We start from the raw sequence: 26,237 nt of genomic DNA, 5'->3' as shown, positions 1-26,237 counted from the left end.
GTGTTATCAGTCCCAAGCAAGGCCTAAGGCATAACGGCCAGGCCAAAGGAGGAGTTTGGGGGCAGCAGGGAGCATATCATCAAAAGATGGAAGTATGCAACCTTTGGTAGTACCTTCATTGACATGACAGGAACAGAAGCAAAATTTTGTGAAACTCAATACTTTGTATAAGGTTAGAATAATTTTTCTCATATACAACATGAAGAAACTTAAGATACTTAAGTACATTTGACTAATTAAAAATAGTAACATTACCTTTAAAGATTTCCCTGAAAACCTCACTTATGCAGTGTCCTTTTAATTACGCTTTAAGTTGCCAGAGCCAGGACAAATGCAGGAAAAAAAAATCTGTTATTCTGCACCATTAGGTAGAGTAGAAAAGTAACCCTTGCAAGTTGCAAACTGCCTTACCAGGAGAGAAGAAAAAGACCCAAGAATTGCCACCTGGAAATTAAAAGCTGCTACTCAGTAATTTTTAAGGGGAGAGCCACCAGACAGGCTGCTTTAAAGTGAATGAGGGAAGAAGAAAACACAAGAAGGTGGCAGTGGATAACAGACTGTTAAAATCTAAATCCAAATGAAATTTGGCTCTAGGTATACAGTATTGCAACAATTTTAAGAACCAGGTATGCCAGAATGAAGGAGTAGCAGAAGACAACTCTAAGAGTAGATGCTATAGTCAGTGCTTATTGTTAAACCTCGTTAACTTATTCTACCTATGACACGATGAAAATTTAAAGCCCAAAACTGAATGAAAAAAGCACAGTTCAGCTAGGTGAAAACATCCATGACCAATTACACCACGCTCACCAGGAAAATCTACAGCATCTCCAATCCATACACTAAATACACTAAGGAAAAACTAAAGATTCCTTTATTCACTAATATAGCATTTCCTCTGTAACAGTATTCCTTAGCCTTAACTTAATTCTCAGTTTCAGACTTTTACAATCTAAGAGGTAATTTATTATTGCTTACACTAAAGAGAGCTTTACACTATGGAGAGTACTTCATAGAGCACTCATCAGCACCTGCAGAATTATGGCCAACTGCCATCCAACTGTAATTCCAGGTTTAGCCCGGTTCTGACATGCTTGATTCTGTGTAGATTTCACAGGAATCCTGACCGTATTACCACTGTTTTCTCCTGAAGTTTTAAAGAAACTCAAAGGTCAGTACAAAACTGTTCCATCTGATTTCACCTTTGCTTCAAAAATATGTGCAGTGGAGACAGTGATGCTAAAGACATGGGACACATTCTAATCAGAAAAAAATGAATGCTAGTATCTCCTATGTGCAACATTTATCACATTAACTTTCAACTTTAGCAAGAATAAAAATAAATCAAAGAACACAACACCAGCATGACAGGGTATCAAACATCATAGTGTCAGACTTGACTGATTCTCAACAAATAGTAAATAATGTCCACGTTCCAAGGTGTACACAGAAAGTCACACTCTTGTTTTCTTAACTGTTCAAATTGCTGAAATAACTCCCTGGTTTTAGTTTTACAATAATATTTTGTTCTACTTTTTAGTATGCCTTTTTCAAAGTCTGTTAAGTAAAGATAAATAAAGGTAAAGAACAAAGACAAGCTGTACCCATCTAAGTATCTTGTGAGTTTTCACACTACTTCTATGTTGAACACTTTTTGTGCATACTTCTCCTGAGGATTTGGGTACGCACTTCTGCTGACACACTAACTGCAACTAACTAAAGCAGTCTGTCACAAAGAGGCATGCTAAAGAACCACCATCAGTACAAGGCAATCCCAGCTTGATTAAAATACATCAGAATTTCTTTTTAATCTTTTAAAATTAAACTACTTGCAGCGTACTATATAACAAATATGTGAGACTTCTAGAAATAATAGAAGGGAGAAAAAACACAAAATAGAAGGGAGAAAATCCTCTCTTTTTCCTTGTAGATGTGCAGAACTTGTCTTCTGTTCAACAGCTCAGAATGGAGTCTGCATTACAAGGCACGGGGAAACAATGGTCTCTTTCGTTCATATACCAAGGAATTACTTATGAGTAACAGACAAATTTTGCAGGTTCAAAGCATGATACCTCTCCTTCTAATTAAGTTGACTGCTTCTGGCTAACAGTAAACTTGGCCAGTTGCTCATTAGGATCGTAAGAACATTTTTAAAATAATGAATGAAGAACTGTTTTGAATCAGAGACTCAAAAGCTTTAGGAACAGATGTGATATCTATTAAGAGAGATGAAGGAAATTAAGGAGAACTTAATTTCTCACTGCATCAGTAGATACAATTGGAAGACATTGGTAAGTTCTTAGGATAATGTGCTTTCAATGACACTTAAAAAGTCTCATAAATTCTAGTTATGTTAAAAATACAACAAGAGATGGTAGTGATAATGAGTTACAAACTCTTAACAAAACCTGCTTCATTTTTTCCTATGTTTTAATAAGGCAACCAAATAAAAGTATTATTCACTTATAATACAAATTTCAGTTCAAAGCAATCCCCGACTTGACCTTCCCCTGTATTAATTAAGTCTGGGGAAAGAATGGAACAGGTTTGAAAAGAGCAACAAAAAAAATCAGAGCAAGCCATCACTCTGCTTATATAGCTATCACTCGTAGCTCTGCCAGACTCAAGGAAAAACCAATCCTCCCAGCCTTCTGGAATATGAACTGAAAAGAGAATGATGAAGTGTTACGACAGAAATTTAACAGTAAACTTATAATTCCACTTATTGAAGGAATCTTTATCCTGTAGTCTGACTGTAGACACATTATACACTAACATTGTTACTTTAGGTCCTCACAAGCAATTTAGAAGAAAAATGACAGGACCTCTTTTTGCCAATAAAAGTGTATCTCTTCCCTAAGATTTCCAAAGCCTTGATATTACTTCTTATAAACATTCTTTGAGTAGACTAATTTTGCTCAATGAAACAGATGCTTACCTGGTGTATTTACTAACTTGGACTGGGGGGTTGCCTAAGTTACCTTTGGAAAAACAAGACAGACACCTAATGTAATAACCCAGAGATTCAAGTTTAATTGTAATCCAATTATTAAGAAATAATGTACTTACTTAGTCAAAGGAAAACAATATGATGCTTATCTATAAATAATTAAAACAAATAATAATAATACTATTTTGATTATTTATCTGAGAGGTTAATTTGCAGAGTTTGGTCTGAAGGCTCATTCATTGAAAGAGGTCATTGCTTTGCTTACTTTTTGCCAGTGTCTCTCATCACAGAACCCATATCTGCTGACAGCGCAACCTGTTTGTCCGTAGCAAGTATCTGACTTAGCACTAAAATTTGATGACATCACCCTTGAAAAACACACTGCTACTTCATTTCTTTCTTTAAAAAGTAAAAATCAAGACATATAAGTCTAATAAGTTCTAGAAAAAACACACTTAAAAGTCAAGTATACTCATCTCTCCCATTCCTAATCTTCCCAATACACTCCAGCTAAAGCAACCTTTCTCCACAATCACTTGAACCATTACACAATTATCTCCTGAAGCTATGCTCTGGCCTCTGCTCCTCACCCTGATTAAACACAGGTGTGCCACCTGAGAACTCCACAAGCTCTGCACAGGTCTGCTTCTCTATCACTGCTAGTTTTAGGCAGAGCCCTACATGCATCAGTATGCCTTAACTATCCCAACCAGCTTCACCTGGGGCCTCCACCCACCCTCCAGCCCCTAAGCCTTGCTCATGCTCCTTCTCAAGGTTTACCTCCCACACCCAATGACTTCAGTAGAACTGTAAATCTAAATCCTTATTTCAAGTTATGTTCAGAAGTTCCCTGCTCTGTAACAGCTCCATGTTAAGAGCTTAATGTTAAGAATTTAATAGGTGAAGAGAAAGCAGTTCTACCCTCACGTACCAATCACTCACTTCAACTGGCTGCATGCTGATTAAAAGCTGAGCATTATTTTATGTGGTAGAAGTGCTGGTGTAGGTTAATGCGGGTGAATGAGATAACAGACAGTAGCCTTTTAATGCAGACTGGCTGCAGCTGGACTATCATGCCCTTAATAAATGCTCTCATTTTCATTTTGTTTGACTGATGATCAACAGATATTCAAGCTTTTTTGTCTCAAGACTCCTAAACCACGTCCAGATTAGGAGTACAAGTCGGTCACCTTCACTAAGTAGCTCACTTAAAAACTTCTATCTCACAGCAGACATTCATCTGACCTGTAACACAGGCGTGCTATCAAAATTTTTAGAATTGCAGCAGTTTAATTATAACACATACATAAAATAAAATGAGTCTTGACCGGGGTTAACTACATCTGTCATGGACACAAGCACAAATGAAATAATGGGCCTGCATGACCTCTAAGTACCAGGGCTTTTCTGACACAAAGACTTGAAGCAATATTCAATAGAAAACAAAGACACTGGGCAAGCTAAGAAGAAAAGGATAAAGTTTAATCTCCCTTGACTAACTCAATCACACAGCCTGTAAATCAAATTTTAAATCCTCATGTATACCTTGGATTTCTTTTGGAATTTAATGCTGCAATGTAAAAATATTCTCTGCATATGAAGTCTCTTTATTGGATCCAACCATGAAGCTGCTAATAATGTAGATTTCTTCTGGCTGATTATTTTACTAAAAGATGTAAAAAAGAGTAAGAAAAAAAATGCTGAAACTTACAAGTTCAAAGGGAAATCAGCAAAGCAACAGTAAAAAAAAAAAAAAAAAAAGATAAAAATGTTTCTTCTATGGAATCAGACAATGATGTAACAACATATTCCAACTAAATCAAGGGATGCTTAAGGAACAAAGAAAGAGGTTTTTCACTATCCAAAAGAGAATTTTGCTCAGAATAAAATAAGATTAGGGAGTCAAAGAATGCTTTACAGAAATGTCTAAGACAATTGAAACCAGGTTCCCAGACATTTTTTCTTAAGTTATGTTCTGCAGCATTTGAACAGCTATTTAAATAAATAACCACCTCTCCTCTTGGCAAGAAAAAAAAAAGATATGTGTCTTGATATGATTTGGGAATTTGTCTACAGATAGTTTAAGAATTTGGACTGGTATCATTCATTCTTTAGGAGTAGCTGAGTCAGAGTACAACAATCATTTTGAATTAAAATTTTTAAGAAGAGGGCAGTACTGTGACTAACACACAAAACAGCCATGATAGCTCACAAAGCTAATGATTTCCAAAGGATGCATGACATTCCAAAATTGGTGCCTCATTGGCTATCTTAAAGGAGAAGAATAGAGCAGGAAGTCAGCTGTATTAAAGAGAGGAGAATCATCCATGTTACAGAAGAAAAAACTTACACAAAAGGCAAGGATAAAAGCTGAAGTTTTAGATCTCTTGCGAGGCCTGGCTGTAAACCAGACATCTCACCAGTGGTGGGCACTCTGACACACAGACATGTGTACAGATGTCCTATGTAAATTACTTGTGTGTGCTGCCTACTCTGAGATGTAACTTCTTCAGTATTACTATTGTTAAGTTTCTAGAAGACAATGTGTACCACACATGGACAACCATATCCTTAAGGATATAAACAGCACCTCAAGAAAAGAAGGCAATTAAGTTTCACGATATGGAAGGAGAAAAGAACATATCTATTCCATGCTGTTTTATGAAAGAAAGCATGAGACTATTACAGCCAAATGGCAAAAAACATATCAGGTAAAAAAAGATGAAGCTTACAAAAATACAGTGGACACCTCAGAATCACAGAATTGCTCAGGTTGGAAAAGACCTTGAAGATCATCAAGTCCAACCACAGCCTAGCCATACTACCCTAACTAACAACCCTTTGCTAAAACACATCCCTGAGCACCACATCCAAACAATTTTTAAACACATCCAAGGATGGTGACTCAGCCACCTCCCTGGGAAGCCTATTCCAGTGCTTAGCAACCCTTTCTGTAAAAAAGTTTTTCTTGATATCCAACCTAAGCCTCCCCTGGAGCAACTTGAGGCCATTTCCCCTCGTCCTGTCACCACTGAGAAGAGACCAACCCTGCTCTTTCTGCAATCACCTGTCAGGTATTTGAAATATTCCAGACATTCCAGTACACAGAACCAAACAGCATCCTGATGGCTACCCATCCAGAACCGTGACACACGGAACCACCAAATTCTTCTAACAAGCCTCTTCAAACGGTTTTCATAACCGTTTTACTGATTTTTTTATCTAATTAACTTTCATGTGAATAACAGCAGAAAAATAATACTTTATACACAGCTGAGAAGAGCCTCTTTGTTTCTCCTATGAAGTGAGAAAAGAAGGAATTGAAGTTTCATGCACTGACTTTGACAATGGAATTTTTGTGAGTGGGAACATGGAATTTCTCCCTCAAGGGAACATGCATGGTAATATAGATGCATCATAGATTTCACTGCAGTGAAAATTTAAGATTAAAGACTCACCAATGACAAACAGAGATTAATTATTATTTAGTATGACAAATGTTTGAAACAAAGATTGGAAATGAAGAAAACAGTCACCAAATTGGTCAGTGGCAGAACAAGTATGTACCTTAAGATGTTCAACGTACATTGTTAAAAAGAACTTAGATTTTCAAGTAAGCCTTGAAAACTGTGTCATCAGCCAAAACAATCTACTATTTTCATGTAAACTACTTGACGGCTTAGTGAGCTAACAGAAAACAAATCTAAATATTTGAGATCTATGAAGTTCAGGTTAATTGAGTTCAGATAAATAAAAACTCACTGTTGTTCAAGGCTCTTTGCTCATATCTCTTTTTTTTCATACATTTTCTTTGAAATTTTGCATTCAAGTTCCTTGGTTTTGTTCATAACTGGAAACAGAAGTATAATCAAAACACTGTGAGAAAGACTGAAATTAAAGATTTTGGGGTCTGATGAGAAGCAGGAAATACCAAAAATCTTGCAGCCTCAAGAGGCTTCCAGGCCAAGGGGGTTTGGAAAGTTATATAAGCAACCAGACTGCCGGGTGCTTTACAAGCCAAACCGAGCAGCCAGCCTTTCTGAGTTTCACTATTTTGCATACCTCTCTTTATTCCTTTCTCTTCAGTTCAAAACAACCTTTCCATATTTCAAGGAAAGGAAAAAAAAACCACATTCCTTTAATACAGAACTTATGAAACAAGCACCTCAGTGGGACTCGTTGCAGCTGGCTGTTGTTCAGATGATGTATTTGCAGGGAAGATCATCAAAGCAACAGCAGGCTTCAGTTGGTGCAATGCTGTAGTGATAGCTGCGTTTGTAAAAACACTGCTTACAAACAAATGGTAAAAAGAAAAAAACACCACTTTTGTTAAATGCTGACAGAATCAGGAAACACAGGAAATGAGAACACTATGAACTCCAAAAGTGGTAATAACTGTTGACAACAGTGAGTAGGTATGAGCCAAAAATCCTAGCCACTGGGTGCTAGAAAGAGATACTCACACAAGTTTGTTGTTGTTTGTTTGTTTTTAAGGATCTGCCACCTAATATATGAAAAAGAATACGCTAGCTTTTCAGAATGCATTACTTAAGTATGTTTTCAAACTGTGCCTGGAACCTAAAGATCACTATATGGACTGTCATGTATCAGCTCACTATTTAATGAAGCCAGATGGGAAAAGGTCACATTGGAACATACTATAATAAGATAACCTTGCCAGAAAGTCTAAAATGTAATTAATTAAGCAACACCAGTATTGAAAAAATAAATGGCCAGCAAAGAAAAATGTCCTCGATACATTCTGGTTCAACTACAGGTCATTATGCTAGGTAAGATTCTTGTGCAACTTGAATTCAGTGGAGTTGAATTCATTAACACCAGGGTTGAATTTCATCCAAAGTCTTAACAACTTCAAGGGTTTTAGTAAGTGTTCACCCTAGCCAAATGCTACACGTTGGCTATAATATGATGAACATTTTAGTGAAAGCGCTCTCTGCAGAAAATCGATTTGAAATTATGTTAAGGAAAGTAATTCAAAGAATATGGAAAACTGGATACATATGCTAGAAGAATCAAGCAACGTAGAAATGAATTTCGAGTAAGAAATGTTAGAAAAATAGCTCTTGCACTTTTCTGCACCTTGTTTATTGACTCTTACCAGTTCTAAAACCTCTTGCATTAAAAACAAACATTTTACTCTCCTTGGTAACTTATCTACATACACATTATCCTCAAACATACTACATCTACATACAAATTATCCTCAAGTGTCGAACTCCAAAAGTCACATACTGTCACAACTTGCCAGTACTTCAAGTAGCACTTTATCACTCCATTGGCGAAATCCCCTTTACAGATTCAGAAGTGTTCACACTACATTTTAGATTGCCTCCTATAACACTTCTTGTGAAGCAAACCCAGCTTGAATCATTAATCCTGGCCTTTTTTGTTTTTCTTTTTTTTATATTCAATGACAAGATCAACACACAATGCTGTTTTTAAAAGCTGTACTTTGTAAAGGCTTTTCCTAGTGGAAGACCCAACACTCTCCCAAGGCTTTGTGTCCTCTAGATGCTTCTGTAGCATTACCATAGAAAAGGCTTTTCAAAAGAGAAATTAAATTAAATTACTATTAATCAGATGATCAGCATACCTACAACCAAGCATCCAATGTTAACTAAATTAAATTATTTGGGAAAAAACACAGAATCTGCTCTGAGCATCAGATCTTTCCGAAAACTCAAAGAGGACAGAACCTTTTGAGATGCCTCAATTTTGGCTAAATTTCTGTAAAGTATCCATTAAGCAGAAGCAGAAAATTCCTAAGCAAAATATGAAGAACTGTGGAAAAAGACACAAGCCTCAGAACAGAGAGGAGACTCAGCAGAAGCCAATAAGTAATATTTATTAATTGATATTATCATATTTTAATAGGAATACTCCATTTTGCAAGTATTTAAAAAAAAAAAAAAAAAAAAAACTTTTCCTCTTTCTGTGTAGTATTTCTGAACTCTTCAGTTCAATTTTCAGGAAGTCACTACAAAATAGATTTGCTAGTATTCCTAATATCAGAAAGCATATTTAAGGAACATTATACAAAATGTCACTGCTAGCTTCCCAGAGATTAACTGCCTATTCAGTCATTGATAGTTCACTCCAAAATTTCCCTAAGGTTTGAATTTGCTGTGCTTATTGTCAGTTTATTTGAGATTCAACTCTTTACATCTTTTCTTCACAGTTTGGAGAAGAACTCTGTTGCCTGTACAAGAAGATGTCTTTGTTGTTCAGCTCCAGTGGAAAACCAAAGAGAAAAGGTAAGAAAAAAACAGTTATGCTAATCCAGATAGGACAATTACATAGCTTGCAAGTAATGCAGACAGTAAGCTATAAATGTGAGATACACTCCAACTGATGTATACATCAACACATATAGAGATGCACTCAGTAAGTAAAGTACACCACACGAAAACACCATGTACAAGTCCTTGCGGGGATTTCACAAGTCTATCACAATAAACACATATAAGAGCTTAGCTTTTTCTTGCAGTACTTACTAAACTTAAAAGAAGAGCTGGCAATGTTTATTTCTGAATAGAAATGGATGGATTATTAACAGCTCATTGGCAACTCTCACCACTGATTTGGGAAAGTCACTGAAGTACTGTAAAACTGAAGTTTGCCGTACTTATGGTAACAGAGAAAATACAAAAAAACCCTCTCCTTTGACATATTCTTGCATGTTAATTCCAAGCCTTGAAAATTCAAACACATATCCTCTCTTCTCTGTATTACTGGGCAGTATCTGTTGCAATGGCTTTGCACAGCAACCTTATTCTTGTCTTCCAAAATAAAAAAGTGTAAGAGTAAAAAAATTCAAACAATCAGAAAGAGCAATTTAAAAAAAAATGTATAAGTGTAGTAATTTATCTAATTAGCACCACATGAAGAAAATCAATGGCTTTTTCATGAACTAATATTTAAATTACAAAACGTCTCATATGATTTCTTGTCACACAGCAGTGTCTCCAACAATGTTTATGTTCTAAATTCTCTGCCAGTCTTCTAATCTACTTCTATACATGCTGGAAATTTGAATCTTTAAAGTGATTTCAAAATATTATTTTAAGCTCAAGAGCTGCTAACAGTATTTCATCATGAGACATGCTGTTTGAATGCTATCTGTGCTGCAGGGTATAATGAATCAAAATATTTTTCAAAGCATCTTTTCACTGCCTCTTCACTGTTATTTTCACGTGACTACTCCCATATTCATGTTCTCACTAACATTCATAAGAACACTAATAAGATATCTTGGGCTTGTATTAAAAACAAACAACCAACAATATTTAAATCATGACTACAGTATGCCAGCATGTGGTGAGAGCAGGTGCTAGAATAGCTCAGTCATTCTACGGAAAGCAAGGAAAATAAATTAGTTCAGAGATCTAATCTTATTTAATAAATGAAATAACTTCGTGCCATGAAAAACACATTATTAAAATTAAAATTAAAACACATTATTACATTCCATGAAGGAATGGCAAGAAGCCTTACAACTAGCTATAAGCATCTCCACACTAAATAGTATTCACGTAAGGCGCTAAATATTAAGAGGCTTGTCCAAACTCTAATGTGTAAACTTTCCCTTCCGTAACATCTTATACATGTGTACTGCTAATGGCAGCAAGCAGTTGGTGCTTCTTGGTACTGTCTGCAGAACTGAATCTTAGTTGTATGACCCCAGAATCAGCCAACTGTTCTAGAAACAAACCGTTGCTTGAATTATAGGACATCACCTACTTCTTTCTGATTACAGGTTTGCAATGCATGGTTAATGTATTTCAAAACTAATTCACTTTCAATCTCTGTAACTTTCATTCTTTTATTAAGCAAAATTTCCATTTTTTTTTTACTTTTGATACTTTCATCATATGTTCTTACTATTAAGGCTATAGATACGAGTAACCACCAGTATCTTTAAATAAGGTTCTCAACATCCACCAAACAAAAAAACACCTTCCAAATAATCAGATTAATGTCATCTGGCTTTATATTTTTGTCATCCTAGAACTCAAACCCAAAGATGCTGGATTATTTATACTCAAAACCCACATTGTCTGCAGCATAAGTGCTAAAACGAACTGGTGCCACATAAGGTATTATGGTCCTATTTAACATTAATTGCTATTAATAAATAATGGCAAACTTCCTATTTCAGTATATGAGAATTTGCCAGCTGTTAACTACCAGTGGGATAAAAGGTATGTCTTTGTCTCTTTCCTATACAAGATTAGCATGTTTAGAGAAGTGCTTTTGCCAATGGAAAAGTCTCTCCAAGGTTAGCAGTTCTGCTGCCCAAAAGTCTAACTGATCAGCCAAGAAGAAAATATTTAGGAAAAATACTTAGAGGAGCAAGTAATTCTGTGCATAGCTGAGGAGTATACAGCCTACAGACTGGGTTAGAGAGTTTAAACATACATTGTAATACATACCTTTTGCTTCACACTGTAAGGAAACTACTAGAGTAAACATACAAATCGATAAATATATTGTGAATAGTTATTAATAGCCATTTTTGGGGCAGGTTAATTCCAAAACTGGGCTGCTTCCCTTCCAAAACTGTTTTCCTAGGAAAAAGTAACAGTTCACTGAAAATAGCATGGGCCACCAGATGCACAAGAAACCTGATGATGGTAGATTCTATAAAATGTCAGTTGTAAAGGTACATGAAATAGGCTTTTTCTGAGGTTGTTCAAACATTTGTCTATCATATTCAGCATCATCTCTAAAACTATATTTTCTATGAGGTCACAGGTTTTGCTACAATGAGCAGTGGATTATGCCTAAGAACTTGGCAAAAGGAGCGTGGAGAAGCTTTCAGATGTTTGGAGAACTCAGCTGAATATGAAACTCTTTCAGTAAGAAGCATCACATTTTCTGCTTTTTCCAGCACCTCCAGATTGCAGTGAAGATGTACAGAGCCGTGTAAAAATTGTTTAATGAAATCACATGGAAAACTCAAATGGTCTCCAGAAGAGACAAGCAGAATAACTCAGAGTCCCACAACCATCGGCTGACATCTTTAAAAAATAAAAAATAAAATTAAGTGACCTTGAGCTGATTCTTGATTTTGCATTGAAGAAACTACGAGATGTAAAAAGCGAAGGGAAAAACAAACCCAGCTAAACTTATATTCCTTACAACCATCTGAATGCTGCTTACAAGCAACTCTGATGGCTGCAGTTGGACCATACCAGAACAGTGACCTGAAACTTCAGTTTTACAAAGTACTTTGGTACATACTTAAAGAAAAGGCTGCTGGGTTGTTATTTTTTTTTTTTTCTCTACTGCAGCATACAGAAAAGTTTAAAAGTATTTACCATTTTTACGATTCAAGACTTACGTCTACTAACATTGACAAACCAGTAAGCATTAGATGTGAGTATTCAAGCTTCCCTGCTGTACCAGGGTAACTGTTCTACAAAGCCCTCAGTGGCTAAATTTTAATGCTGTGACATCAGTGAGAAATTTGTGTCCACTAATAGACAAAAAAAAAAAAACAAACAATTTCCCAATTACCATTTAGCTTGTACACTGCATTGCTTGGTAAAACTTTTTCTAGTTTCAGTTTTTTGATCTGCTGGAACATGTTTGTTCATGTCCTGGAGCAACTACACCTGCCTCAATAAGCCAAGTTTGCAGCATAAGCAAAGAAAGGCTGGAGGCCTTCTAGATGGAACAGCCTCAGGAATTCAGAACAGGGGAAGGAGTTGGTAAATTTAGCAGAGTAGGTCTGTACCAACAGCTTTAAAATGAAACATATGTAATGAATAAAAAAGGAGAAAAAAGATGATGGCATAAACAAAGAGCTCAGGGGATAAGCGTAGCATGGGAAAGAAAAACCTTGCAACTTTCCCATACATGCCAACAGTCTTTATTATTTTTAAGCAAACGTTACTATTTCTCTGTCCTGCCAATTCCAAAAATGTACTTGTGGCTCAGAACATTTTAATATAGCTAAGCGACTTTTCTGTCTGCTGTTTTCACATACTGACATGTAAATCTGATGATAAATTATATTCAGTTTCATAATTTTATAAATTAGTAGCACAGTGACTTTCATCGACGTGCTGAGGAAGCCCACTCTCATCCATTTGCTAGTAAACATACAGTATGTACAGAAGCTCTTCAGACAGAACTATTGTTTACTTCCTTCATCAAATGAGTTAGTGTTGATGAGCTCATGAACTGTTCATGAGAAAAAACTAACACTGGTGTATACACGTTATCTGTATCAAAAATACATTTGAATAAAATCAGGACAAATCAGAACTGATGATGAGTTTGCTCCAGAAGTGGTCCCAACTTTTGATATTTGTGGGCAGTTTATATTATTTTACATTATATTATTTCTTCCCTTTTGAAGAGTCTGATTTTCTGCAAAGTGATGGAGATGACATTGCAGTACACTCTGTTCCCCACCATAAACTCCCATCTACATGCACATGTTTCTGTAAAACCAGTTACTGCTCCAACAGAAACTGAAGGCAAGAAGATTCAATAATTGGCACTTTCCTTTCTTGGACTTGAGCAAATTGTGTGATACTGATGGTTAACAGACAGAAGTGAGAAACAGTGGCTGTCAGAGTACAGGGATGTTAAACTTTCAGTACATCTGGATAGCTCTAGTGATAAAAACACTGAGCTAGCAACCAAGGCCTCCTGTAGTACCATTTTTGTTATTTACTCTGATCATTCTTTTCTCTCCAGATCTCTCTCAGCAAAATTGGCTCCTGAACAGAAGCACGCATGTAAACAAGGACCTTTGTAACCAGAAATGAGTTTTTAAACAGGAAATGTCTCAGTTCACAAAGGCATACAAGACATAATTTCTTATTTGCAGCATGCTATGCACCTCAAAAATATATCTCCAGAAACTATGAAATATTCCAGGATCCTCTATAGTTTTGAATTAAGGACCTTCTTCAGAATAAATAACTTTATCAATGATCTGTATTCTGAGAATACCATCGACAAGACTTTATCTTGATGCAATTTTGGTACAATTTCCACATTAAAAGAGCTGACATTCTTAAGCAATCAGAAGATGATTTTTTTTTTTCTTCTCTAGAAAGCTTGATATATTTTACATAAATAAGTATGCCCCAGTGCTGGATTCTTGTACATACAGGCTAGGCTAACAATACGAGGAGTGTAAGCTTAACAGTGGATTAAATGGTAGCACACGCCAAAATCACATCCCGCAGACAGGGAAACAGACAGTAACACATCTACAGTGTCTGTCCTGCAAGATCAAGCCAGAATTACATGCTGTCAGTTAGTTCTGAGCAAAATGCCAGTTTGATCAATTGTCTGTTCATTTTCTGACATCTATTTCACAGTCCTTAGATGGCACTCCACCCAGTTACACTAGCACACAAAGAGTATTTTATTCACTGAGATACAACTTACCCAAATAGTTGTTGCTCTTTGACATCTCAGTAATGTTTATTTTAGTAGCTCCTTCAGGAATTTCCACTATCTTGTGATAGCCGAGATTTGTAAGTGTGTGTTTGAAAACTCCAGAAACAACCTTGCAAGCAGTGTTGTCCCCTCCGCATATTCCACACTTGTCAATCACCTTGTCTGAACCCAGATAGTCGTCACAGCCAATGCTCTGCAAAATAAAATAAGATTTCTGCTTCCAACATCTTACAACTGCAGACATCAAACATAACAACTGAGGACAATATGACTTTCAAAGAACACTAAGTACTGAAAGGATTTTCAAGTTATTATTTCAGCAGTTTCTGCCCTTGTTCTTCTGACCTGGGGAATTCAAGTTAGCCTTCAGCTTTTTATGCTATGTTACCAAGAATACAAGAACACTCTAAAGATCACCATACATTTATCTTTGCTGATTACACCTTCATACCAAGAACTTCTTAACAATGCAGCTTCTGTAGCTGCTAGTTGGGAAAGAAATCTAACAGAGCCTTGACTCTGTTATGATCCAGTATATCTACTTTTTACACAAGTAGATCTACGTTACATTCAACGTTGCCTTAAATTCCACAAAAATATTAGTACTGAGACTATTCTTGGCAACTTGGGCTCCTAAGAAGACTTTATATTGTGCCAAGACAGTATAGAAACTGCCTTCCCATTCACTGAGTAAAGAGTGGCACAATCTAATGTTCAACAAACCCAGTAACAACCAAAAAAGTCTCATTAAATAATGTAAATTAAAGGCTATTAAAAAAATTGAACTTATACTTAAAAAATATACATATTGTAGAGATTAGCTCCTCTTTTGTAGAAACATTATTATATTGCTGTTTTGTATTAAAAAACTTTAAAAATCAGTTATCACATACACTTATCATCTGCCTGTATGATTAATCATCTATTGGAAATGATGGATTGGGGCACGTGCACAAAGAACTCCTCTTTTCCATTCAGATAAGAATGAAAAGACACATGAGCTGGTAGAAAATAAGCCTATTACTTCTCTTCTATTTACATGAAATGTAATAACTTGATGGAAAATATTCAATAACTGATTGCTCTATTATTTCAAATTCCCCAAAATACTTGCAAATATTTGTTCAAATAAAAACAGCTTCATCATTGTTCTATGATCTTTCCTGTAAGCAAACAGCCAAGTAAAGAAGGAGAAGAAAAAGAGATTTTTGATACCACCAACATAGGGAGTTTCTCAAGCCTCGAGATCGCTGTATTTCTTTCCAATTCCCAACTCTAACGCTTGGCCCTTGCTGCGAGAAATGTTCTAAACTGAAAGCCAAAGTCTGCTTACTTCCAACATAAATATTTAACACCCAACACGTTTTTTATGACTGTCCAAGAAATACAGATAAAGCCATCTAAGTCATCGCTGCCAGGATCACATGGGGCTTGACAATTATGCTTGTTGTGAAGCAAGAATTAGAAGATGACTCCCAAGCATGGTGTTTCATGGCAGGATAACCTGATAAACAAGCGCCTAATTTATCCTATTAAATCTACTGTGAGCAATTGCTGCGTGATTTCAAAGAGATTTTGAATTTAGAGAGAAACATCTGGTTTAACATCTTGCATTTGCCTAGCACAGCAGAAATAATAAGATCACATATGAGTGTAATTTCTGTGTTTTGCCTTAAAATGCATTTTACATACTAACAAAGCAATATGTTTAAACACAGAAATTACCACTGTAACTATTTCAAATCATGCAATATAATTTCAGACTTGCTAAAACAATTCAAAAAATGTGATTTTTTTAAGATCTAATTGAAGATTGCTGTGCCCAATAACTGGTTAACATCTACGCTCATTCTCTAGCTATTTTATTGAGAATACAAATACTTTCTCCACTACACAGCCTTTGGATGGAAATGTAATAAAGCATCAACCTATGCTATCCAGTGACTTTCAGGAAACTTCCACTGCCAGCAAGTTGTTTTACGGAGGAAATCCCTTCAAATATGAGGTGCTATTCCATATGAATTGCTAGCATAAATGTTTAATGGTATTCTGCATCACTACTGAGTCCCATAAAGGTTAATATAATTTTCTTCCTTTTACCAAATAAAGGAGAATAGAGAAATACGTGTGATATTCATTGAGAGCATAATGCAGAACTACCATGGGGCACCATGAACAGAACTATTTTTGACAGAAACAACGCAACCATACAGTACAAATGTGATTCCTTCCTAGGGAATAAATATCAAGCCCATTTCAAACTCACACAGCATTCTAAGTTAAGCATTAATGGATGTACAAAACAGCTGCCATTCTTCAACTTACAACTTGGAATTGTTGCCATGCAGCACAAATAAATGCTCTTTCAGAGAAAATGACTGATAAAGATACAAAGAATGAATTAGTGGAAACAAGAACCTGATAATTTGAAGCCAGTAACTGACAATGAAAAAACAAATACTGAGTCACAATTAACAAAGATACAAATACACCATATGCAATATGCAGAGTGCACTCAGATACACATTTTACATTCCAACAGACTGGGTACCTAACAGCAAATCACAGTTTTACAATGAAAAACTAAAAAACTAGTGAGATGGCCTACTGAGACTTCTGTGGAAATGATGTGCTTTAAAATATTGCACAGATTTCTGAAAAACTGGCCAGTAAAAACTGATACATTCTGGAAAACCTTGAGATTCACTCAATGCAGTTTAGACAGGCATATAAAAATGACTGTGTACCATCTTCTAGTCACAGATCTGGCAAGGATACGTACAGCAAGTCATGTCCTACATGTTCTATGGGTATCTCCCACTCTAACTGTAAAGGACCACAGATTTCTATCAATCACAGGTCAAAAGATACTTGATTAGACACCCGTCACTGGCCCAGAGTACATCCTGGGCCTTGGCTCACAGTTAATGCTGTTAAGATGAAGAAATACCCTTCTGGATAGCTGATTCTGTTTTCTTTCTGCTTCTAAACAGGCTCTTGAAGCTATTCAGGGATTTGGAATGGTAGCAGTCATCCTCTCAAAGAAGGCTGGTAAACAGAATTACACTAAATAAACTAAAAATGTAGAACCCATGCAACTGTACTGAACAGATAATGTTTGTTTGTGTGCTCTGACTCCAAATTAAAGAAATATCACCTTACTATTTGGCAAGCATACGATCATATGAAAAGATAAACCAACCCAACATGTGCACTCTCTCAGGTTGTGGTATTTGTTACATTGAAGCACACATATATGCAACAAACAAAAATCCCATTATCACACTGTTTACTACTGCAATACCTCAGCAGGAAAAAACAATGTAAAGAAGTGTTATTGACTGGAATCCACCGAGATTGCGTCCTTCCAACATTTGCTGAGGGAGCACAACTTGGTCTTAACCATTTCAACAGATGTAAAGATCAGAAGTTAAGCAAGATAAGCAGATAGCCTTTTTGCACAACTCTGAAACATAAGGTGGGTGTCAAAACACTAGCACCCAACTTAACATCCCCATACACTTCCACAATGGTAAAAGAGGACTTTCATGTATAACAAATTCCTATATCAGTTTTTGATTGAGCAATATATATTTAGGAATCCAAAAGCAGATGTTGCTTTTAGAAATAAATCATACACAACATTTCTACATGAAAAATACTAAGATTGTGAAGAGGAGATCAATGAGAAGACAAAGGTAAATGAAGTGCATTTTGCCCACCACGAGGATTTCGACTTTCTGTGCCAGTCATGCCTACTTTTTGGACAGGACTGTTGGAAGCTGTTCCACAGATTCCTAGAAGAAATCTGTCCGTAAAAACAATTTTGCTGAGATGTGTTGTTTCTTAGAAGAGCTACTTTCACCTTCTAAATTTAGTTCTGATTTAGATATATCTTCTGTATTGTTCAACTGATTTCTGCAATGTGGTTCAAGAAGCCCTTTCAAGTTACAGGTTAACATGAAAGACCTTGTTCAAGAATTACAGCCAACAGTATGACAACATTAATTTAAATAATAACTGTTGAGAGAAACAAGAGGCAATCTGGATGAAATATTCAGTGATGGACTTAACAGGGATTTAAGACTACATATATGTTTAGGACAATTCAATGGGGCTGGTGCCAGGCATTTGGAAACATGAAATGCTGATTCTTGTAATGGAAAACAGATGTTGTAATTTCAGTTTGAAATGGTTGCACTAAAATTGCAATCTACATGGTAAAGTGACAAAAATAATACAACATGACAATAACTTGCTTCTATTGTTTGAGCTGCATTATATAACCAGGTCAGAAAGCTACAGGTTTGACTTCTAGCATGTCAATACCATTAACTTCAAAACTTAGCTATACTCATAATTCATTGGCTGAACGTAGTAATTACTTAAGCTGTTTGGAGCTCAGGCATCCATGGGGCTAAAAGGCAGAAGAATACAAGGTTCATTAGAAGTTACATTTAAAAATAAGTGAAAAAAATATCTAAGAAAATGGTCAGGAAGAGTTACAGATTTATCACTGCTTCTCCAGCTGGTAAAGAAATATCTGACAGTCTATGGCAATGTGAGAAGAGTAATCAAGCAACATGTATAAATAAAAACTATAGAACTGGGAAGCAGCAGAGTACGGAGTATTGGTGAGAGACCTGCTTGAACAGTACATTATTAATTAATTCCAGTTCTACAAATTAAGGAGGCTACTGCTGATTATAGCTTATATATTGCTGTGTTAAGAAGCATAGGCTTCATGAGAGCCATCATATTTGCCACTCAGCTTGAGCAATACTGCATCGCACCCAGCTTGGTGACACTGAGCTGTCAAAAAAAATGAATTATTCCAATCATAATATGAAATAAAGAGAAGTACTGAGATTAACTATTACCACTGTGATGATTTCTAGGAGTTAACTACAAAAATGATTCTATGTATAGAATTAACTCAGAAAAAAATAGATGACCTTTTAAGGTTAAGATCTTTACAAGGACCCTCTCAGCATTTTACAAAATTTTTATTTAGCTTCACATTAGTATTCATATAATGAAATAGAGACATTGCCATTATTTTGCTTTTTGTGTTTTTCATACCTCTTAGGCCCATGAAGAGAGTTGAATCTTTAAGAAATCCCATGTTTTGTTTCAGAAATGAGTCATGTGCTGGATTCCAATGCTGCTGCTTATTCAGCGATTATTATTTGTTACCACTGAGATTAAGTCTTACAAACAGCGCTGAAGAGTAATTCCAACACAAGTGTAGTATCTGGGTATGACTCAGTTTTCACACTTCTTTTTCCGTCTCCTAGAAATTATTCCTTTCCCATCAGTCTCCAAGATGGTTTACAGGGTTATTTTTGGCTAGTACAGAACAAAAAATATGGTGTATCTTTCAGCCCTTGGTCTACTGTACTTTATTCTATCAAATGAAGCATTTAGAGAATAGACTTATACACTATCATATAACAATTTTTCTAATGAAATTAAGCTAGAAATTAGTACCGCACTTCTTGAATTCTAATTGTTGCATGGCACTAAATAACAATCTAGGGCTTTGCTTACACCTGCTGTAATTCAGAAGTTGCCAGAGAAAGCCAAGTTCCAGTGAATCACAGCTATGTCAGTAGAAATTCCCTCTTCTGAGTTTTTCGCTCTTGGTTTTCCTCTCAAGGAAAACCTTCAGGGCCCCTACTCCTAATCAATCCATGCCTAATCAAAGTCCACAGAAGAAAACATTTCTACACATGTCCAATCCCGCCTTCTAAAATAAATGAAATTAATTATGGACTTTGAAAAAAATGAAAGAGAAATGTAAGTGTAAAACAGAAGGAAGCATTACAAATGCTAGTAAAATTAGTTTAATTTGGCTTTTCTCTAAACTCTAAAAATTCTCCCAAACTTGCTCATTCAGATCTATCAAAAATGCTTATTCAAGCACAAAGAAATTCCCAAAATGTACAATCAAACCAAAGCTAAAAGTCACAATGTTCTAATAGCTAGTAACAGCTAGCAGCAAGCAATGGCTAGTAGCTGCTCCTAAGAATATGTGATGATGAATATAAATCTCTAACAAAAAATTTTCTACAAATACTTTCTGGGAAGCTTTCCTTCCAGTATTTTAAGTTAGGAATGTCCTATAGAGATTTCAGCTGAAGTTCACTGAAATCTGAGTGTTTGTAGCTGGACGAGGCCTTAGGCAGAGCAGCCATCTAATGCTTAAGCTTCTTTTCCCTGTGCTCACTTCTGGTATTTCTGATTTTGCCACTTTTTATGCTAGACGTTAGAGCTTGTTTCTCACCACTTCCTGAAAGGGGAAAAATACTGATTTAGTCTGAGCCATTCCCTTCCACATTATCACTCCCTCCCTGCCACTGGTGCTCAATGACATACTACCACTTCTTGACAAAGATGATGATTCATCAGCATTTTTTTGCTTTTTCTTTTTTCTTTTTCTCTTTTGGCTGCTAACATATGCTTCATTTCAAATGAATACAAAATACAGGCAGATCCAGTCACCCCAACTCAGTGATGCTTTTGAATATGTGCACAGTCATTTGTGATTACAGAAAATACTCAAATTCCACCATTCAAACTGACTGCAAACGGATGGGGAGAAGAAGAGGAAGGCAAAGAAGGAAAAAACAGATGAAAACCCACACATGGGCCAATGGAACTGCAGTTATTCTTTGCAAAAATAGTTCTCCCTAATAGTTGTTCAAGTATTAGTGAAGCAGACAACAGAACGTTACTCTGACTTTCTATGGTGCAACTACAGTTGTGTTTCTAAAACTAGTAAGATTTTGCTTCTTTCCATTGTTTTTTTTTTTAATTCCTAAACTTAGATGATTCAACAGATTATTGCAACTTAGAGTAAATCAATTTACTTCTCCTATATATATATATATGTGTGTGTGTGTCTTTTGTACTTCTCATTCAAGACAGCAAATGCATTTATTGTCTTGTTAAATATTCACTCTAATTACTAGTTAACAGCATTTTGATATTATTTAGAGATGTTGCAACTTTTTAAATAGACATTATTTGGAAAGCCCAAAATAGAGGAAATTGACCCAACTGAATTCAACAGATCCATACTTCTCAATGTCTAACCTTCCATGATTCTAGGAACATCTACTGCAAAGCTTTTATTGCATTGCCAAGATTAAATTTTATTTGTTTTTGGAGATTTTTATTCTTGTGCTCTCTCACACCTATAAGACAATTCTGAGAACCAAGATTCATTCATTTAAACAGAGAGCTCTACTTTACATATAAGCTCAATGCTGAAATGTTGTATGCACGCAGTATTTGAAACAAGAGTGTCCTATGTATTTCCTGAGATATTCATTAGTGGGCAGTGAGACTGTCAACCAGAATTTAAAAGCCTTTGGGAAGAAGCATGACAGAAGAGCTGTTAAAAGAAAAAAAAAGTATATACATGTAACATAGTACAAACTGCTGATAATTATAAATTACAAGCGTTATTTCATGGTGTTGCATAAATCACTGCTAACAAGCCACTCTCACATTGGGACACTTAGGATCATAACGTAAAGAGCTTGCCAAATTATCAGACATCTCAGATCTGACTCCTATTCCACAGAAGTCTTATGCAGCTGATGCCAGAAAACATAGCAGTCTCCTCATTATAGATGTAGAAAGTATTCTATCCTTTCCCTTTAGAGGGATTCCTTGCTGTCACTCCTCGGTCCTTAAATAAACTCCTCTTTCTCTTTTCTATCAAAAATACAAGCAGGAAACAAGTCAGCCATAGCACAAAATTTGAGACACAGCTCAAAGCTTTGGTATTTCATTTTCTCACCAGCATTCGGCAACAGTCAGCTCAAAGATGATGTATTGCCTTCATATAAAATGCCTCACTTAGTGACCACTGTCTAGACACATACAGCTCTGACTGTAGTGAGTTGCAAAGCCACTACTCAATAGACAAGAGTTTTGAAAGGATTAATAAAAATGTTTTATTCTGAATTTCTTCTAGTTTCCCTACCCCCAAATTCATAACCATAAAACATTCCCATCAATTGTCCAGGCTTTATTTTTGGTAGGAGGTCAGATATTTCAAAGTTTATCCAACAATATCTACTTTATGCAAAAATGTACTTGTATTCATTAATTGCTCTTGATCAAAATCCTTCTTAAATCAGTGGAAAGGCTTCCCTGGAAAACAGTGTGAACTGGACGTAGGAATACATATGAAAAGGAGCATCAGGTCTCAGATGCAGTGAATTGCCATCTACAAAAGATACCAGAATAAATATAATTTACCATTCCCAGTTCACTAGGAATAGCTTGCTGAAATGTCAATTTACCTCAAGGCTATTGCTAAGTGTGGAGAATTTTCAAATTAAAGTTGTGAGATTTATTATACCACAAATGCGCAGTGATTAATGGCCTTTCAGAGCCCTTGCACCTCAGACAGTAACTCAAGAGGCCCCCATGGGGACTACTCTTCGCCAGTATCTCATCTTACAAAGGTCCTAAACTCTGAAGTATTGTAATGTTGTTCATTTTCTCAGCTGCTTTATGATTCTATTCCTTAGTCTTCAAATTCCATCTTAAATTAAGGAAGTCTCAGCTCACCAGCACAACTACAAAATGACAGACCACACAAAGAAGAAAAACTCTATGCTAATAATGAGCACCTTTTTCACTTGTGATGCTTCACAGATACCTTACTCTTTAAAACTTCTGCCATAGGAATTGATCTTTATCAATCCCTACCAGCTACTTAAGAGGTGTAGTCATCTCAACATTAAATTCACACTCACAAAAATTTTTGCTCATTTTTAGAGAAGTATTTAGTGTGTAAATATTTCTGTCTACAAACAAGATTTTTTTTCTGTCTCTGATAGAGTCTCTAAGCCATAAATGTTTGGATCTTCCATGCCAGATCCCCCACTAAGGAAATGCCCTCAAAGCTTTTAAGAACCACGGCTGTGTTTCTGTATCACAGGCTAACCATATATTTCCCAGTTTGTCTGAGAAGCTTTCACATGCATTTTTAGTAATGATATTTGTTCCCATTCTGTCTTGAACACAACTGTAGAAGCTAAGAAAAACTGTCAGTACTCTGCTTATCACCATGACTCAACTTCACTGCAATTAGAAATGGGAAACTTGGGAAAACAACTAAGTTGAGTAAAGTGTTAGGAAAGGACAACTCACCAGAGAAGTAGAAAGTGAAACCTAAATGTTTTCTGGCTCATTTCACCTTTCCAGTCTAGGCCTGAAGCGGATTAGGATTAGTTCCAGTTGAAGCCAATATCAGTTAAGGTGGGTAACATGGTTGGGTAAAGCAGCTCACATTGCAAAACGTGAGAGAAATGTAAGGCACACGTGACAAAAGCTGGTTTACAAAAAGGTGCTTTGGCCAGGAAATCAGTTAGATTCTCTTTCCTGTTCCTAGCCAAAGTGTGAGGACCTCTGACATCTCAGTGTTGCAGCTGCATCTGGTAGTCAGAGCAGGACTGACTAGAAATTCTGGCAGTGCACTTGCTATGAAGGTGTTCCAGAAACAATACAGCCAGAGCTTGGCAGCTGCAGGATAGTGCCTCTCTAGCCTTGTTTCCCAGCCTTTGAACTAGGAGAAGGTGGTTCTTAGATGGCAACTCTGGTCTGTTTTATTTCCTGTTTCAGACCTTGAACACAACTCCTGTGGGGGTTTAGATGTCCAGGCTCCAGGTCAGCCTTCTTAATGCAGCTGTACAGCCTCAAACCAGAGTTCAGATGCCTGGTATCTCAGGAGGTGCTTCTGAGGTCAAGGATTTCACCTTTAGACTGTGTCCAAGCTATGCTGCAGGTACTTATCTGTGGGTCCTTCCCAATTCTAAACCTGGTCCTGACCTGCTTTTCTGTCTTGATGTTGGATGTCTCATCACTAGGGACTTGCCTGAAGATCTGGACTGTTAGCTGTACTGGACTTACAGAGCAATATTTGGGTTGTGAGGGGATGTAGGAGAGGCTTCTGTGAGCAGAACCCATGTCAGATCAGAGCCAGTTCCAGCTGCTCCAAAAGGGATCCACCGCTGGCCAGAGATGAGCCATAAACAATGCTGGTTGTACCTCTGAGAGAGGATAGTTCAGAAAAGGAAAATAATGCTGCAGTGCATTTGCAAAAAAAACCTAGACATTACTGAAGCTCCTAGTAAAATGTAATTGCCCTGTAAACCAGACCTGTGATACACACAGCCTAGCCTCCAGGACTGGAGAGTGACTAACATAGAAATTGCAGCAAGAAATCCAATGATCTTGAAGAGTAAGATTCTGCATTAAGAATAACAGAGTTTGGCTTTATTCACAGCCACTAAAGTCCATAGTTAACTGTTGTCTGACTCCAAAGTCCTTACAGATTACTCAGATTCTAAAGTTTCAGAAACTAAAGTCTCAGAACATCAGTGAGCAAAGTTCTGCAATCCCCAGAAAACCAATTCAAGTTACCCTTGCACACAAAACTTGAAACTAAATTTTACTAGGCTGCCTCACCAATTTGCATTCTGTAATGAGATACATGATTAATTATGTTGTCCACAAGGTGGCACTTATAATCCTTGTGAACCCAGTATGCAGAACTTCTACACACATAAACACATAAATAAATAACTTCTGCTTATAGCTACATACAAAATTCATATTCTTCTTCATTTCAAATTAGTCTCTACTACACAAGCAACAAATACTGCTATTTTATTGGTTACATGTTGCTAAAATTTATCAGTCAATCCACAGATTTCTTTTTGTTTAGGAAGCATTCAAAGCTAAAGTAAAATGTTACAAAATGTTATAAAAAATTTAAATGAAGAGGAAACATTGGGAACTCATTTTCTTCCCATCATCTGGAATCCTTGTCCGGAGACCAGGTGGACTTCATCCATTAGTCATAAACAGATATTTTAAGCTAAGTTCTCCCATCTTCCCTCAAAAGAGAAGCTTCACTGACTTCAAAGTTGACACCAATTGGAAATTTGCCAAGTCACAGTAGCTGGATTCTATGTAGATTTGACAGAACAAAATTATATTAATGCCAAAGTCCTCATAATCTTGAAAATTTAGTAGGCAATTTCAATGACTATTATTTTTAAGTGTATCAAATTTCTTCATTTTTATTTTTGTTCAAAATTATATCGCTGCCACTGAGTCTGTAGGAATGAAGCATTAGCAAAATAGAGGAAGATCAAATTAGAGAGCTTCTGAGAAAACAAGTCTTTGGAAACAGATGGGATGCATTAAGAGTGCCAACAGTGGATGACATCAGTATGAGGTCACAGTGACTGGTGGCAGTACTCAAAACACATCCATCTACAATGAGGCAAGGAGCAGGATCCAAGCCTCAGTTGAGTGCTAGTCACCCTAATCCCAGCCCTTAGAAAGACTACAGAGCCAATCATTCTGGAAGAAATTTCTAAGCACAAGAATTATTAAAAAAAAAAACCAAAAAAACCACCCTGCTGTTAATAACCAGTTAATTTGAGCAGGATTACCTGAACAAGCCAAGCCACTGTCTCCTGTGATTAAATGACTCGTCAGTAGACAAGTGGAGAGCAGTCTCTTTTTCTTACCTAGATTCAAGCAAGGCCTTCAACACACTTTCCCACAGCATTCTTATACCTAAATTTGAGAAATACGGACAGGAAAAGTAGATAATGAGCTTGGTGTAAAACCAGTTGGACTGCCAAACATGAATGATAGTGACCACTGGAAGCAGGACACTCCTCAGAGGGACCCTAACAGGCTGCAGAAATGGGTGGACAAAAACCACATGAAGTTTCATGAAGATGATACAAAACCTTGCCTCTGACCCTCTGGCCTCAGGGTAATGCCATACACCAGTACAGGC

At 36.4% G+C, this 26,237-nt stretch overlaps 1 protein-coding gene and 1 long non-coding RNA gene across 4 annotated transcripts in view; both read right to left on the bottom strand.

Annotated features, from left to right (window-relative positions):
• THSD4 (thrombospondin type 1 domain containing 4) overlaps positions 1-26,237 on the bottom strand; it is a 268,971-nt gene that overhangs the window by 45,700 nt on the left and 197,034 nt on the right. For all 3 annotated transcript variants that reach the window (XM_090148779.1, XM_031616470.2, XM_090148780.1), the window contains one exon: positions 14,384-14,588. In XM_090148779.1, the coding sequence (XP_090004905.1) occupies positions 14,384-14,588 (205 nt within the window). The remainder of the gene's footprint in view (positions 1-14,383; positions 14,589-26,237) is intronic.
• On the bottom strand, positions 2,326-4,640 carry LOC149916250 (uncharacterized). The gene is made up of 3 exons (XR_016470331.1): positions 3,216-4,640; positions 2,939-2,981; positions 2,326-2,663 (listed from the first exon to the last, which is right to left on the bottom strand). It is a non-coding gene; the product is annotated as an uncharacterized LOC149916250 (long non-coding RNA).

The sequence above is a fragment of the Phasianus colchicus genome, chromosome 12 (assembly GCF_987193195.1).
Source record: "Phasianus colchicus chromosome 12, bPhaCol1.hap1.1, whole genome shotgun sequence".
Taxonomy (NCBI): Eukaryota; Metazoa; Chordata; class Aves; order Galliformes; family Phasianidae; genus Phasianus; species Phasianus colchicus.
Note: the sequence above shows the minus strand (reverse complement) of the source record. Positions and strands in the feature narration are given on the sequence as shown.